We start from the raw sequence: 13,712 nt of genomic DNA, 5'->3' as shown, positions 1-13,712 counted from the left end.
TTTGTGAATCGTGCTCGCTCAGGACTGACATTGTGGGGGATGTTAAGCTAAAAAACTCTCATTGTTGTTTGAGAAATGACATCACTCGGTAAGACCCCATAGTTCCTGGATGACCTTTGACCAACCTCTGACCCAAGCAGGCCCCCTGTGGTGACGGAGCTTAGACCTCATTTCAAACCCTGCGCCACCTTAGGGTGATTCCCATTCAGTACGCCACCATTGTCCTCACTGTCACGCCAATTCTAGTCAGGTTGAAGTTTTCACAATGGCAGGTATCAAGCTGTCAGGAGACTTGATATGAGCCATAAGCCAACATCTGAAAAGTTCTAATGACCTGGCCACACCCCCAGTTCAACCCTTGATCCCAGACTGTGTCCATAAACCCCCTCTAGCTCCAAATTGACCTTCACAAATGAGAAACACACATGAAAGCAACTTCAAGTAACTTCACCAGTCCATTTTTGGGCAGAAAACCATCATGGATTAAGTTCAATTTGATCACCAGCTATGGCAACAAGGTACTGTGCACAATTTAATAACAACCAATGGGTAACGATCGTCTTCACAAATATTGTTTTGATTTCTGTTTATTCTTATGCGTGTGGTAGGTCATTTAAAATTGGGCGGCAGAATTTTTATTTGAAGCCCTTGTATAGTACAGTTTATCATTACGTGCATGTGATCGCATCATTCCAGTGGGTGGATTTATCCACTCTTGTCTAATAGAATGGACTTCCCGCATAGCTGCAGTTCAATATTTGTGAATTCATCCTTTCGCAGATTGTTTTGGGAAGTTATCCTCGAGTATGATTGGAAAAATCTGCCTCTTCACTTTTTATTCTGAAATATCGCTGCAACAAAAGGGCGTCTGGGTGTGGAATCTCGCGTTAATTGGCTGGCTACACTCCATTGGTAGACAGCATCAGCATTTGATGACATACTGCATGCCTTGTCCTAATGAGGGTCACAGGGGTGCTGGAGCCTTTCCCAGCCGTCTTCGGGTAGTAGGCGGGGTACACCCCGAACTGGTAGCCAGCCAATCGCAGAGTGCCTTTAATATCATTTGATTTTGGAAAAAAAAAAAAGTACCCGAAGTGCACGCAGCAATGTCTATCTTGTAAATTCTGCTAACAACCCAGACTAAACTTGGCTTCTGCCCCACATACTAAGTTTGTCTCGCGATCGAACTTGATCACATAATCACAATGCTCAGTTCGAAAAACTCACCCATTTGAAGTTTTTGTGCACCTAGATTGGGGGGAGGGGTAGGCTCCACAGAAAAAAAAAAACATGACAAGTTGAATTTGTGAATGCTGATTCACACATATGTGAGGGATTACTGTACAATAAAACACAATAAAAACATAACTATTGATTTCAGTGGGGAAAGTGGAGGTAATCAACCATTTCGATGGGGAATATGAACCTCACAGGTGCAACAAGATGTGTCAGAAATCTTGCAGAACTGGTACTGTATCAGAAAAGCTCATTTACAAGATGTCACCAGCAGGCACGTTGTCATGGTGAAGCAGCCACGAGTTGTCCCGCCACAATTCTCGCTTCTGAAAAAAGGAAATGCTGGCAGATCTCATTGCAGATGCGCTTGTTGATTGTCTGGACCACGTTAAAGGGGACAACTCATACTTTGGGTTTGAATTATATATCTTATGTGACACTTGGTTTTGGAATTTTTTCATAGGTTGTATACGATACACTACACCGTAAAGTGTTTTAAGTGTGTAAGCCAGTATGGGAGTCAAAAGAAGCCAGTTTGGCAAAAATACAGTGTTGAGAAGTTTGATTCAAAATAAAATAACCCCTTATGTGTTACTCTGTCATGCGCAGGTATGGGGAGAAAGGAGAGGCCATCCGGATCGAGAAAGTGATGTACACAGGCCGAGAAGGCAAAAGCTCAAGAGGTTGCCCAATTGCCAAATGGGTAAGTCACCCACAACCTGTTGGGCACCTTGTGATGGAATGTTTCCAAACTACTTTCCCTCGTTTATTATTCTGGACTCGAAATACAGCCTGGGTTGTTTTTGATCTTCCTGTGCCAACAAACTGTCAAAACAAACATTTCAGAGGATGCACGCCAAGTGTGGTAATATGTTTGAATAGCCGAAAGAAAATGAGAGAAAAAGAGAACACATTTACACAACATTGTTTTACCTGGGGGCGCCGCACTGGACAACCCGGTTCATACGTCCGCTTTACAATCCGGAGGCCAAAGTTTCAAATTCAGGTTCCGGACTTGCTGTATGGAATTTGCAGCTTTTCGCTGTTCCTTTGTGGGTTTTCTTTGGCTACTCTGGTTTCCTCCATCATTTCAGAATGGTTATTTAAAGACTTCTCACGAGCTGTGAATGATTCTTTGTCGACTCTATTAATGCCCCGTGATTGGCTGGTGACCAATTCAGGGTGTACGTCACCTCTCGTCCAAAGTCAGCTGGGGTCCAGCACACCACATTTCACAGAATGCATTGTAATTGAGTCTTTGAATTCTCGATCTCTTAACCGTCTGTATTTATCTTGGATCTCTATTTGCATTAAAACCTGCATGTAATAGCCGTTAATGCATGTCTTGACATTTGGTGAGTGGCAAATGTAGGTTGTTTACAAAACATAGTTTAATAAAGTTTAAGTGACAGTTTCATGCTGCTTGTATAAATACTCAACTTACCGTCATTCTCTGTTTTACACAAGTTGGACAGATGTAAATGCAAGCTTTGATGCTAAGCAAGTAAATAAAGTATAACATTTTCTTTCCAACATGTTCTATGCACCCTATTAGTCTAAACACGGTATTCTGGTTCAGCTTGCCAACATTACATGACCAAACAAGTCAGCCATAATTAGTCTTTACCTGAGCCCTCATGCTGCATTCGAGGAAGGTGGGAAATCTGCAATATCCCACTGGGATGTCCCAGTCCCGACCTCCAAGCATTTGAGGCCAATTTAAACGACAAAGATGGATGATTCCGATAAATAGTTTATTGGTAAGTTCATCACAACACATTTTGACATTCAGCAAACTTCATAATTTCCTTTAATTATATAGATAAAGAAATATGTTACACACATTTCCTCAAATAACTTCATGCAGTAAGATAATGGCATATCTTCACACCATCAGTACAAATCACATTGCGCGACTTGGAAGTTATTTCAAATAACTACATTGATGTAATAATAAATAACGATCCATAAACATGTTCATTATCTTGTAAATTATATTTTGCCCTTCACGGTCTGTGTCTCCATGCGGCTCGCCATTGTCGAGTGACATCAGATTGAAGCCGGTCGGTGAAGTCAGGGTCCTGTATTTTTTTTCCCCCAACTTCACAACGCGGACCACACAGTTCAAGGGGCGTTCTCGTGTTGGAGGTCAGAGAACTCAGATTTCCCAATTTTTACGAATGCAGCATTAGGTCCTGTGATGTGGTTTCAGTCGACAGTAAGTTGCAAAAGGACAGATGGATAAAAACGGGTGGATTTTGCTGCTTCCTTCCAATTTCACAATATTTATAAGAATGCCGTGCTTAGATTAATGGTGCACCATAGAACATATTGTTGCAAGGAACATTTTTAACTTGACTGCCCCTTTAGAGAAACGGACAAAGTATCATGACAACAATTCCAAGTGTGTATCTGTGCAAGTCGAGACACTAACAATGGTCACCTCTGAATGCCATCAGGTGATTCGTCGTGGGAGCGAGAAAGAAAAGATCCTGTGTCTGGTGCGTCATCGTGCAGGCCACCATTGTGCAAATGCAGTCATCATCATCCTAATCATGGCATGGGAAGGTGTCCCAAGATCTATGGCTGACACACTGTACCGTGAGATCAGCGACACTCTCACCAAATTTGGCAATCCCACCACTAGACGCTGTGGCCTCAATGATGAGTAAGTAGGTGGGGGGGGTTATTTGACCAAGATGCAATAAGTTTATAGTGCAGAAAGCCATGTCTGTTTTTGTGTCAAGTATAACTTGAAGTAGAGCTGGACAATTAATCTTGATTTAGATTTTCTCTTCTCTCGATCCTTGAAACGTTGTAATCGACGAAAAATGATCAATGTGCAGAACGGTGCAGTGTGTTTACAAATTCCCGACATTGTGAAAGTTCCTTAAATGCACCATGTTGCTTGCAAGTGATTCTGTTGTCTCGTAGTGTGTTTTTAGCTGTTTAATGATACTAAGTTGGAGTTAATGAGTTAATGTAAAACTAAACACACAACAAAAAGAATTACATACAGTGCATATTTAAATCCAAAACATGCTTTGTTTTTAAAACATCGCTAGGGCTAATGCTAAAGTCAATGTACCGGTAATATCCCAATCAAATGCTAACAGCAAATTAGCATCAACTTCGGCAGTGGTATTCCTTCAAATAAGGAATATTCACACATAAACACATACACACAGGTATGATAACGCTACTCAAAGTCCAAAATTCTTGCCAATCTGTGAAAAACGATTTATATTAATAGATTTCAATCACAAATTCCTCTATTGCCGGGATAGGGAACTTCGATTACTCGCGAGTCATATCCTGCCTGTTTTAGAGCTCTCTACTTCAGCATACCCGATTCAATTGATCAGCTCATCAACAAGCTCTGTAGATGCCTGAAACAATCATGAGCAAATGAATCAAGTGTGTTGGAGCAGGGAGAGCTCTAAAACAGGCAGGATATGGCTTTCGAGGAATCGGAGTTCCCTACCCCTGCTCTATTCTCTAGTTTTGTACTCCATCCATGCACGACACCACACTGCCTCTTGGAGGTCAAAACGTGCAGGCACAACCGGGATTTGTTTTGACAGTTATTTGTTTGTTTGTTTTTGCTATTGTTTCAGTATATTCTTATTTTTCTTTCTTAGAAATTTTACTCATTGAGTTTTCAAGGAGTCAAGGAATTTTCCTTTCCTCAAAATTCAAAGAAACAAGGATCCACGGAACATTTTTGTCTTACCAACCCACATTTTCGCATTACATGGCATGAAATAAAGTCTGCGAGGTCCCAGGTTAACACAGTAGCTCCAAGGATTTGTGAAAAAAATAAAAATAAAAACCATACAATAGAATAAATATCATAAAATCATAAGGGTGATTCTTATTCAAGGCTTCAATGTGCGCAAAGATGTTACTCATGTGAATGCTACATTCACATGAAATTTACATGGTCATTTTGTACTTGACAAAAAGAATAGCGTATTCAAGACATCGCCATATAACTGTGTACAGCAAATGGTTTGTTCAGTTCTTCTTTTTAAATATAACTTTTAAATGATTCTATTCAATACGTTCAATCTCATGCTCTCACTTGTTAGTCATTTAACTTTTAGAAGTCAAAATATTTTTTTTTGGTATTATAATCAGATAAAAAAAACATACACAAAAATTCATGTCATTACTCTCACTCCAACACACTATATGTTGTAACTGAGAAAGATTATTAAGATTGTTATGATTTAGGACTTGCTTAACCCAAGTGATGCCTTGCTGGAAATACGACTCAAAAATATCAAAGCGCACATTTTACATGTAAAGACACAAGTTTTTTAAGGTATTTGCTCAATATCTCATAAGCGTACTGAACCAAAGTACAATGATACTAGTGGTATTCGGATACTGACTTTTCTTTATTCTTTGTGTTCGCTTGATATCTTGATCTTAGTTTGTGGCGTTTTGCTGTACCGGTAATCTTAATTCATTCTGAAAATGTGTTCACTGTCTCCCCCTGCAGTCGTACGTGTGCATGTCAAGGCAAGGACCCTGACACTTGTGGTGCTTCCTTTTCCTTTGGCTGTTCTTGGAGCATGTACTTTAATGGTTGTAAATACGCCCGAAGCAAAACACCACGCAAGTTCCGGCTACAAGGAGAGCGCCCTGAAGAGGTCCATCTGCTGATTCAAATCGTCAACATTTATGTAACAGAATTTTGAGTGTGGCATGCTATTTCCAACGTCTTCATTTTTTTTTTTTTCTGCTCAGGAGAACAAACTCAGGGATCAATTCCAGAATCTGGCCACCGAAGTGGCTCCATTGTACAAGAAGTTGGCTCCTCAGGCCTACAGTAACCAGGTTGGTGCGTCGATAAATATGTATCTGAATACTGAAATTAGAAAACATATACTCAAGATTATGCGCCACCTTTACCCGTCGCACTCCTTTCATGTTAACAATTAAGACAATTTGGAGAGAGGTCTCTAATATTCAAAAAGTTTTCATCGCAATGGAACCTATTGATTAGTGTAGCCTTTTAAGACCAGTTACAGAGAAAGGTGTCTGTACAGTTGCATTCTGGTTTAGGTTGGTGTTCTTGTAGTAACTGAAGTAATTCATATACTCAGCAGTAACATGAGGCACACATGTTCTGTCTGAGCTGTATTAATACAGGGCTCTGCACTAACTTGCTTCGGTAGCACTGGATTTGGTAGCATACGTTTTGGGGAGATACGGCATGACCATATTTCCTGATGTGTATTCGTCTCAATTGGCATCCGGTAGTTTTGGATGATGTCAAGGCCGACGCAATAGATTGATAATTCGAATTTCGTTTGCAACAAGCAGTGGCTAACAAAACAAGTCCATTTTATATGGGTTTTAAAAAAAAAAAAAAGGAAAAGGTACCACGGCAAAAACGTAAAATATCAGTAAAAAGCAGTGAAATAATAGCTAAAAGCAAAACAACAAATAAATTCAGTTCAACAAAATACAACAAGGACACTGATTAGAATCATTTTCATAACAATCAGAAATACCTTTTGAACATTTTTATACACTTTAGAACAATGGAACAGAAGAGCATTTAATATATTTTACGCACTGTTGATATTTGTATTTAGATCCAGGACTTTATAAAGGTCTTATGGGCCTGAGAAGATTTGTTGTTTATTATTTCAGCCCTCGGACAGTATAAAAATCTCAATGAATAGTTAACGTTTAACATCCCAACCACTAGAGTGAAGGATGGAAGCCTCGTGACGTGATTAGGTAGTGCAACATAAGTGGCTAGATGGACCACTGGTTGTAATTAAGTAAAACAGAAAAGTGATTTCACCCTCATCATTCTTCTTGTCATGTGTCAGCTTTTATAGATTGATTGAAAGCCTGCATTTTTTTCGATATTTCTCGCTATTAGTGTTTACTGCATCCAGGGACATTTTTCAGTTTGAGTTTGAAATGTCCGACCGTATTGGAATACACCACGCGTCTCGCCAAATGTGAGGGGTGTTAATGGTTATTGTCATGGTACCGTTATGACCTGTTTGAAACGCGAACGTTTCGTGGATACTTAACAGTATTTATAATTCAACATGGAACACTTGGATGACAAGCACGCAGACCTGGATGCCGAAATGCGGAGCGGGTCGTGAGCGCCTCAATTAATGGGAAGCTGTCATTTATAGAACACCTTGTGCTACTTAAGTAAGGTAGCCTTTAGTGGGGCAAGGTACATATCCAGACTTGGATATTTATTGATTGAATTCCAACCGGCGCGATTTAACATGACTTGCATCATACAGATGGCCTTTTGCGCGCACATTCGTGATTGACCAACAAAGTGGGAGGGAGCGCCTTTAGTGCCCCCTCCCTCCAAGGAGCATCAAAACATGCATTAGCGCTGTGTGACTAGATGAACCTTTTACCAGCACACACTGAAAAGTTGCATCTGTTAAACTAAAAGCTCACTTACAATATCCATGTTGAAATCGGACCATCAAACAACCTGCTCCCGTTCATTTTGATATGATGCTGGCTTGCATTGAAAATGCAAAGCCATGTCAACCCAACACCAGAGCTTTGACTTGGGCAGTTTGGCACAGTACAGGTGGTCATACCAGACACTGCTTCTGCTCATCTCAGATAACGTTATCAGGTGTTGTGCAGTGCATGCATGTGCAAACTTTGGCGCATCAAATGACATATCAGAATGTTGAGAGTAGTCGTTTTGTTACCGTTCAGCCCTTCCATTGATCAGCTTTCCGTTTGCTTCAAATTCTGGAGAATATACTTGGAAATGCTTCATCAGGTTCTTCTTGATGGCATTGTGATGTAATCGTAAAAATGTAAAGATCATTTCCTTTGCAATCGTCATGTGATGTCTGCTCTCCCTGCCAGTGTCAATCAGAGATGAAGGCTTCAGACTGCAGGCTTGGTTTGAAAGCAGGCAGACCGTTTGCTGGAGTCACTGCTTGCTTGGACTTCTGCGCCCATGCCCATAAGGACCAGCACAACCTTTACAATGGTTGCACAGTGGTATGGACTTTAGTATTCTGGGACTTGTTTATAACCCGACATTAGAGTGAAAAGTTGTAGTATTGAAGTTCCTTCCTTTCTTACTCGCTTTTAGGTGTGCACTTTGACCAAGGAGGACAACCGCAGGGTAGGGGAGATCCCTCCAGATGAACAGCTCCACGTCTTGCCTCTCTACAAACTCTCCACCACTGACGAATTTGGCAGCGAGGAAGGCCAGCACCTCAAGATGAAGACGGGAGCCATTCAGGTGCTTCAGGCTTTCCGCCGAGAAGTACGCAAGTTGCCCGAACCAGCCAAGTCCTGTCGACAGCGCCGCCTGGATGCCAAGAAAGCCGCGTCAGAGAAGAAGAAGACTAAACTCCAGCAGCAGGCAGCGGAAACACCAGAGAAGACAGTGGTGAGGGCTGAAGGGTGCTTCAGCGAGTCTCCTCAACCCCCAGGCAATAAAGGTTCGGCTTGTTTACTTCACATACAGTACCGTATTGGCCCGAATATAAGACGGTGTTTTTTGCATTGAAATAAGACTGAAAAAGCGGGGGTCGACTTATATTAGGGCCTAGACATTATACCCGTTCACGACGCTAGATGGCGCCAGATATCATTGAAGCGAATGCTGAACTTGACTTCGCAGGCCGAAGTCGTGAAGAATAAAAATAAAAATAGCGGTAACAAGGAAAAGAGAAGAAAACAATAGAGGAGATAACAGAAAATGGAGAAACGTAGTGACAATCTGGAGAAAAGTGGGTCGAAAATCGGCCAGGTTAACCGGCAGCTGAGGAGAAGTTATGATGTAATTTACATTTCAAAAACCAGAAGCCATTCATTTATGAATGTGATTGATCTTTAGATTTGAATGAGGCAAAATAACATGCTCTTTCTCTCAAATACATTGTTATAATCATTTGTTTCAGATGTACTGTACTTATTTTATGTATAAAAAGTAATTTGGTGCTCAAAAAGTCTTTTTTCAAACTTGAGTCATGAAAAATAGGAGGTCGTCTTATAATCAGGGCCGTCTTATATTCGGGCCAATACGGTAATTGAATTGCATTCAGAGTAATGTTGTGGTTTCATCGTTAGTTTTTAATGCTAGGCTAAAATGTGCTTCTCAAGTCCTCTTGGTATTTTTTTTCTTGAACAGATCCAGCAATTATAAAACAAGAGTTCAAGGCCAACATTAAAAAGGATGCTTTCAATGGATCGATGGACGGATACACTTTGCAAGCAGCAGATGCAATCAAGACCATGTGCCCAAATCCTGCCTACTATGCAAGGGGAGGCCTCCCCACAACTGGCCCGCCCTCAGCAGGAGACCCAATCAATGGCTCTAACCACAATCTGCCAGCATCGCACTATGGTTTCTTCAACTTCCCCTCCAATGGACTTTTCGCACCCAAGATGAGGACCTACGAGGGTCGCAATAGCTCTTTTCCCAAAGCAGGCAGGATGGCTTTCCAGGTAGACAAAAAGCCTGATATTCACAGCCTTCAGGCGAGACTAGCCCATTCCTATCCCGACCATATCGAGCAACCCAACCAAGTTAATAGCCAGCCTTCGGACAACAACCAGTCACGTCCTTCTTCTGTCTCCTCTGAGTCCTCCAATAGAGGCACTCCAGTCATCAAGCAGGAGCCAATGGATATGCCAGTCTGTGAAGTCACGGAGCCAAGTCAAGGTGCTACCAGCACGCCGAGCTCCACCCCCCAACCTAACACCTGGCCAGGAAACAGGTTCAATGGCAGCGTTGTTCCCACAAATTGGGACCATCGCAATCCAAAACAACGGCATGAAGACTTCTTTTCTCATGAAGAAAAGCAGATGTTGCACCCTCATCCCCAGCAGCAACCTTCTCCTTACCCCCAACCGTGGACCTCCCTCGCTAGCTCAGATACCTCACCAGTCCCCCACGTACCTCCCTCCTCCTCCCCTCATTTAGGCTCCCCGGGTAACATCCACCAAGGATCTCCGCGTCCACCCACCCCACGCCCGAGCACCCCTCATCCGGGGACACCGCAGCCAGGTCTCACTCAGCCGTTCTTACTTCCTCATCTTGGTAATTCTCAGTCCCCCTCACACATACCACAGCCTGTCACTCCCAGGCAATGGGCCAGCCCTGCCCCAAGTCCCGAGCCAAACTCTCGGGCTATGACACACGGTGCATACAGCCCTGGTTTGAAGCACAGCAGTCCCGCCGGCGCCTACCCAGACAAGATGTGGTCCAAAACCGGTGAAATTCGCTGTTCCACTCCCCTTGGGGTTCAAGAGAAAGCCTGGAAATCATGCGGCGGCTCAGCGGCGGGCAGTACACCATCCCCTGCCCCTGAGGGACGCCTCTTCCCCGATGCCCTGCAACAGTCGGATCAGGCTTTCTGGGACCCCGGTCGAGCTGAGAGCGATGGTGAGAGCACCAAGGGCCGCGAGGAAGACGACGATGAGGTGTGGTCTGATAGTGAGCACAATTTCCTCGATCCCAACATTGGGGGCGTAGCGGTAGCGCCCACCCACGGGTCCATACTAATTGAATGTGCCCGTCGGGAACTACATGCTACCACTCCGCTCAAAAAGCCAGATCGCTCCCACCCTTCTCGCATCTCTCTGGTCTTCTATCAGCACAAAAACCTCCAGCAGCCCATGCATGGCTTGGCACTGTGGGAGGCCAAAATGAAGATGCTGGCAGAGCGGGCGCTCCAGAGGCAGCAGGAAGCAGCTCTCCTGGGCCTGTCCCAGGATGAACTCAAGGCGCTCAGCAAGAAACGCAAATGGGGGGCCACGGCGGCAGGGGCCATGTCAGGTGTTGGACAATCGAAAGAAAAGAGGGAGGGGCCGGTGACACGGCTAGCTCCCACGTTCCACACCACCTCAATGGTTAACGTGTCTCCCTATGCCTTCACGCGCCTCACTGGGCCCTACAGCCGCTTTGTGTGACGTCGGCCACCGACAGACTGCGAGCTAACCGGTGGAGTAATGGTGCTTGCCCCAGACAAGAGAGATGAGCAAGATGAATGTCTCTCACATGTCACACGGTCTGCCATCTCTCCATCTTCCCCCTCTGCAGTCCCCACTCAGAAGTGGAGACACTTTTATTCTTGGTTTGTTTTTTTTTTACCTCATGTCAGGCAGTGGTTGGGCTTTCAACACGCTGCCTGTGGTGCTCTTCCTCTCTCTTCCCTAGGAGAGGAACATTGTGGTTTCTTGTTTATAGAATTTTAATGACTCTAAATATTGCTCTTATTATCAATATTATTATGGTTGCAATTGTTACTGTTAATGTTGTTATTGCAGGTATTATGATGAAGATTTGTTTTGTTTTTTTAATCATGGTTTTAAATGATGTTATTATTGATGATGTTGATTGTCCTTTTTGTTTGGTATATTTTAAGGCAATCTGAATCCCATTTTCCCATGTTTGGAAAATCTTTTCTTTTTTCTTTGTCAATCTTCCAGCTGTATTAAAAGGAGTCATAATTGGCTTGACAAGAGAGCAATCTCGTTAGGACGAGTTAGGGGAGTGGATAACTCAGATTATCATGAAAAAAAGTTTCAGCTTCACGCTGAGCTCCCTAAAAATGGCGACAAATACGTGTTCATGACTGGAACTGAAACACAATTTTGCAATTTGTGTCGGGCATTCAGGAATGCCCTTTATGTTTTGTTCAAACTGGATTTTGCCAGCAGTTCGTTCATACATGAGCAAGGCTAAAACAAATTCTTATTATTTTTTTTTTAAAACATGCCTCTCAGGTTGGCTATGTTTTGGAAGACTCAAGTGTCCGGTGAACTAAAATACTTTGGTTCTAAACAATCATCCTTTTGCAAAAAGAAGAAGGATCATGATCATGATTCAAAATGTGAGTCAAGTGCATTTTGCTTCTCTTGTCATTCCTCAATGTGCTCCTGCTCTTCTACACCCCAGCAGCTTTTGACTGGTGCTCAACTTCCACCTCTGATGGAGTTTCACTCCACTACTGTGTGTGGCGCTTAATGCTGTACTTCGGTGCTCCAACTGAAATCGAGGTCATGTAGTACGTGAGGGAAAATATTTTCCAAGCCAATCTACTACACCACAACAAGTGTGCTATTTTTGTGCTTATCTTGTTTGCTAAGTCCACCTGATCGCAGCTCTGTAATTGATGACATCGACAGGGGTCATGTTAACTTCCTGAGTCAGGAGTGAAAACTTTGAAGTGTCAACTCTAGAGGGCAGGCTTGACTGCCTTTTCAAAGCTGCACGTTCAGACACCTGCGAGCACTTAGGCTGAGTTCCATTCATCGCCTTTCCCTTGCTGCACGAGCCCTCCACGGCCAGACCAGTGGAGGGGTCTCTGAGCTCTGACAGGTCCACCAAAGGCAGTGCTGATCTTTGTCCTGTTGAAGCTCAAATGTGAAACGATTCCGGAGAAAACTTGGATCAGAACATAATAAGTGATAGGAGTACTTTCGGTGATCCATGCATCCACTTTGGTGCTCTCCTTCTACACTTGATTTACTGTGAAGGCCCATCCTCTCGTCCGCATGGTGCTGTCATCTTCGAGCGGGGCACGACGGGTCCTTCAGCAGGCACCTCGCGTACATCGATTGTTTGGTTCCCGTTAGTGGTGGAACATGCTTGGATAAGCGGCGCGGCTTCTGGGAGACGGTACCTGTTGCGTCGGAATTGTTCACTCTCTCACTGTGCATGCGTTATTTCTGCAAAAGAGCCAAACAGTGAGGCACGTGGATGGGGGTCTCTTGAATTGCGTGTTTTGATTTCATCCCCATCAGCCATGCATTCAAAAATTGGAGGGGGGCGGGGTGGGGGGGTGGTGGTGGGGGTAGGTCACAAAAAAGAGGGTGAAAGTCAAATTGAGTGACGATTTCTGATTGCATCAAGGCTGGCCGGTTGCCGGGCTGCCTTTTGTGGGGGGGGGGGGGGGGGGGGGTCACCGTACTTTGGAAAGACCTTATTCGTCTCCAGCTCTCTACCTCGTGCCGTTGAGACACTGGTTACAATCACAACTTGCTACTGAGGGCAGAGAATCAGCCATGTACCTTTGAGTGCTCAAGGTCTCCACAATCACTTGACGCTTTTTCTTTTATTTACTTTTATTTATTTGTGCTGATAATAATGATTGTCATCGGGTTATTTTTTCTTTCTTTCTTTCTTTTTTTTATATAGCTAATACAAATTGTACATAGAGAAGAACAGATTTATAAAAGCACTTTTAAACTTGATTTTAATGACAAAAAGAAAGACGATTATTGACAACTTGAAGGTTAGATTTTTTTGTTTTGTTTTGTTTTGGGGTTTTTTTTCTGAAGAGAGATACAAATGTAAATAGTAAAATATTTAGGTAAAACTATTTAACTGGTGAGGATAGTATGTGAATCCTAAAAGTGTAGGGGGTATTTTGGCAACAGTACACTTGTTCCCTGTGCTTTGTGTGTACATGTATGCTAAGTAACCTATTTGTTCT

At 43.2% G+C, this 13,712-nt stretch overlaps 1 protein-coding gene across 5 annotated transcripts in view; it reads left to right on the top strand.

Moving 5' to 3' along the window:
- The window catches only part of tet3 (tet methylcytosine dioxygenase 3), a 42,165-nt gene extending 29,125 nt beyond the window's left edge, over window positions 1-13,040 (top strand). For all 5 annotated transcript variants that reach the window (XM_086112344.1, XM_086112342.1, XM_086112341.1 and 2 more), the window contains 7 exons: window positions 1,846-1,939; window positions 3,696-3,904; window positions 5,744-5,894; window positions 5,992-6,081; window positions 8,122-8,259; window positions 8,354-8,708; window positions 9,401-13,040. In XM_086112344.1, coding sequence (XP_085968470.1) covers window positions 1,846-1,939; window positions 3,696-3,904; window positions 5,744-5,894; window positions 5,992-6,081; window positions 8,122-8,259; window positions 8,354-8,708; window positions 9,401-11,184 — 2,821 coding nt within the window. In that variant the 3' untranslated portion in view covers window positions 11,185-13,040. The remainder of the gene's footprint in view (window positions 1-1,845; window positions 1,940-3,695; window positions 3,905-5,743; window positions 5,895-5,991; window positions 6,082-8,121; window positions 8,260-8,353; window positions 8,709-9,400) is intronic.
- Window positions 13,041-13,712: the final 672 nt, after the last annotated feature.

The sequence above is a fragment of the Hippocampus guttulatus genome, chromosome 5 (assembly GCF_054856545.1).
Source record: "Hippocampus guttulatus isolate MCC_2025c chromosome 5, RoL_Hgut_1.0, whole genome shotgun sequence".
Lineage (NCBI taxonomy): Eukaryota > Metazoa > Chordata > Actinopteri > Syngnathiformes > Syngnathidae > Hippocampus > Hippocampus guttulatus.
The sequence above is the reverse complement of the archived record's forward strand: the minus strand, read 5'-3'. Positions and strand labels throughout refer to the sequence as shown.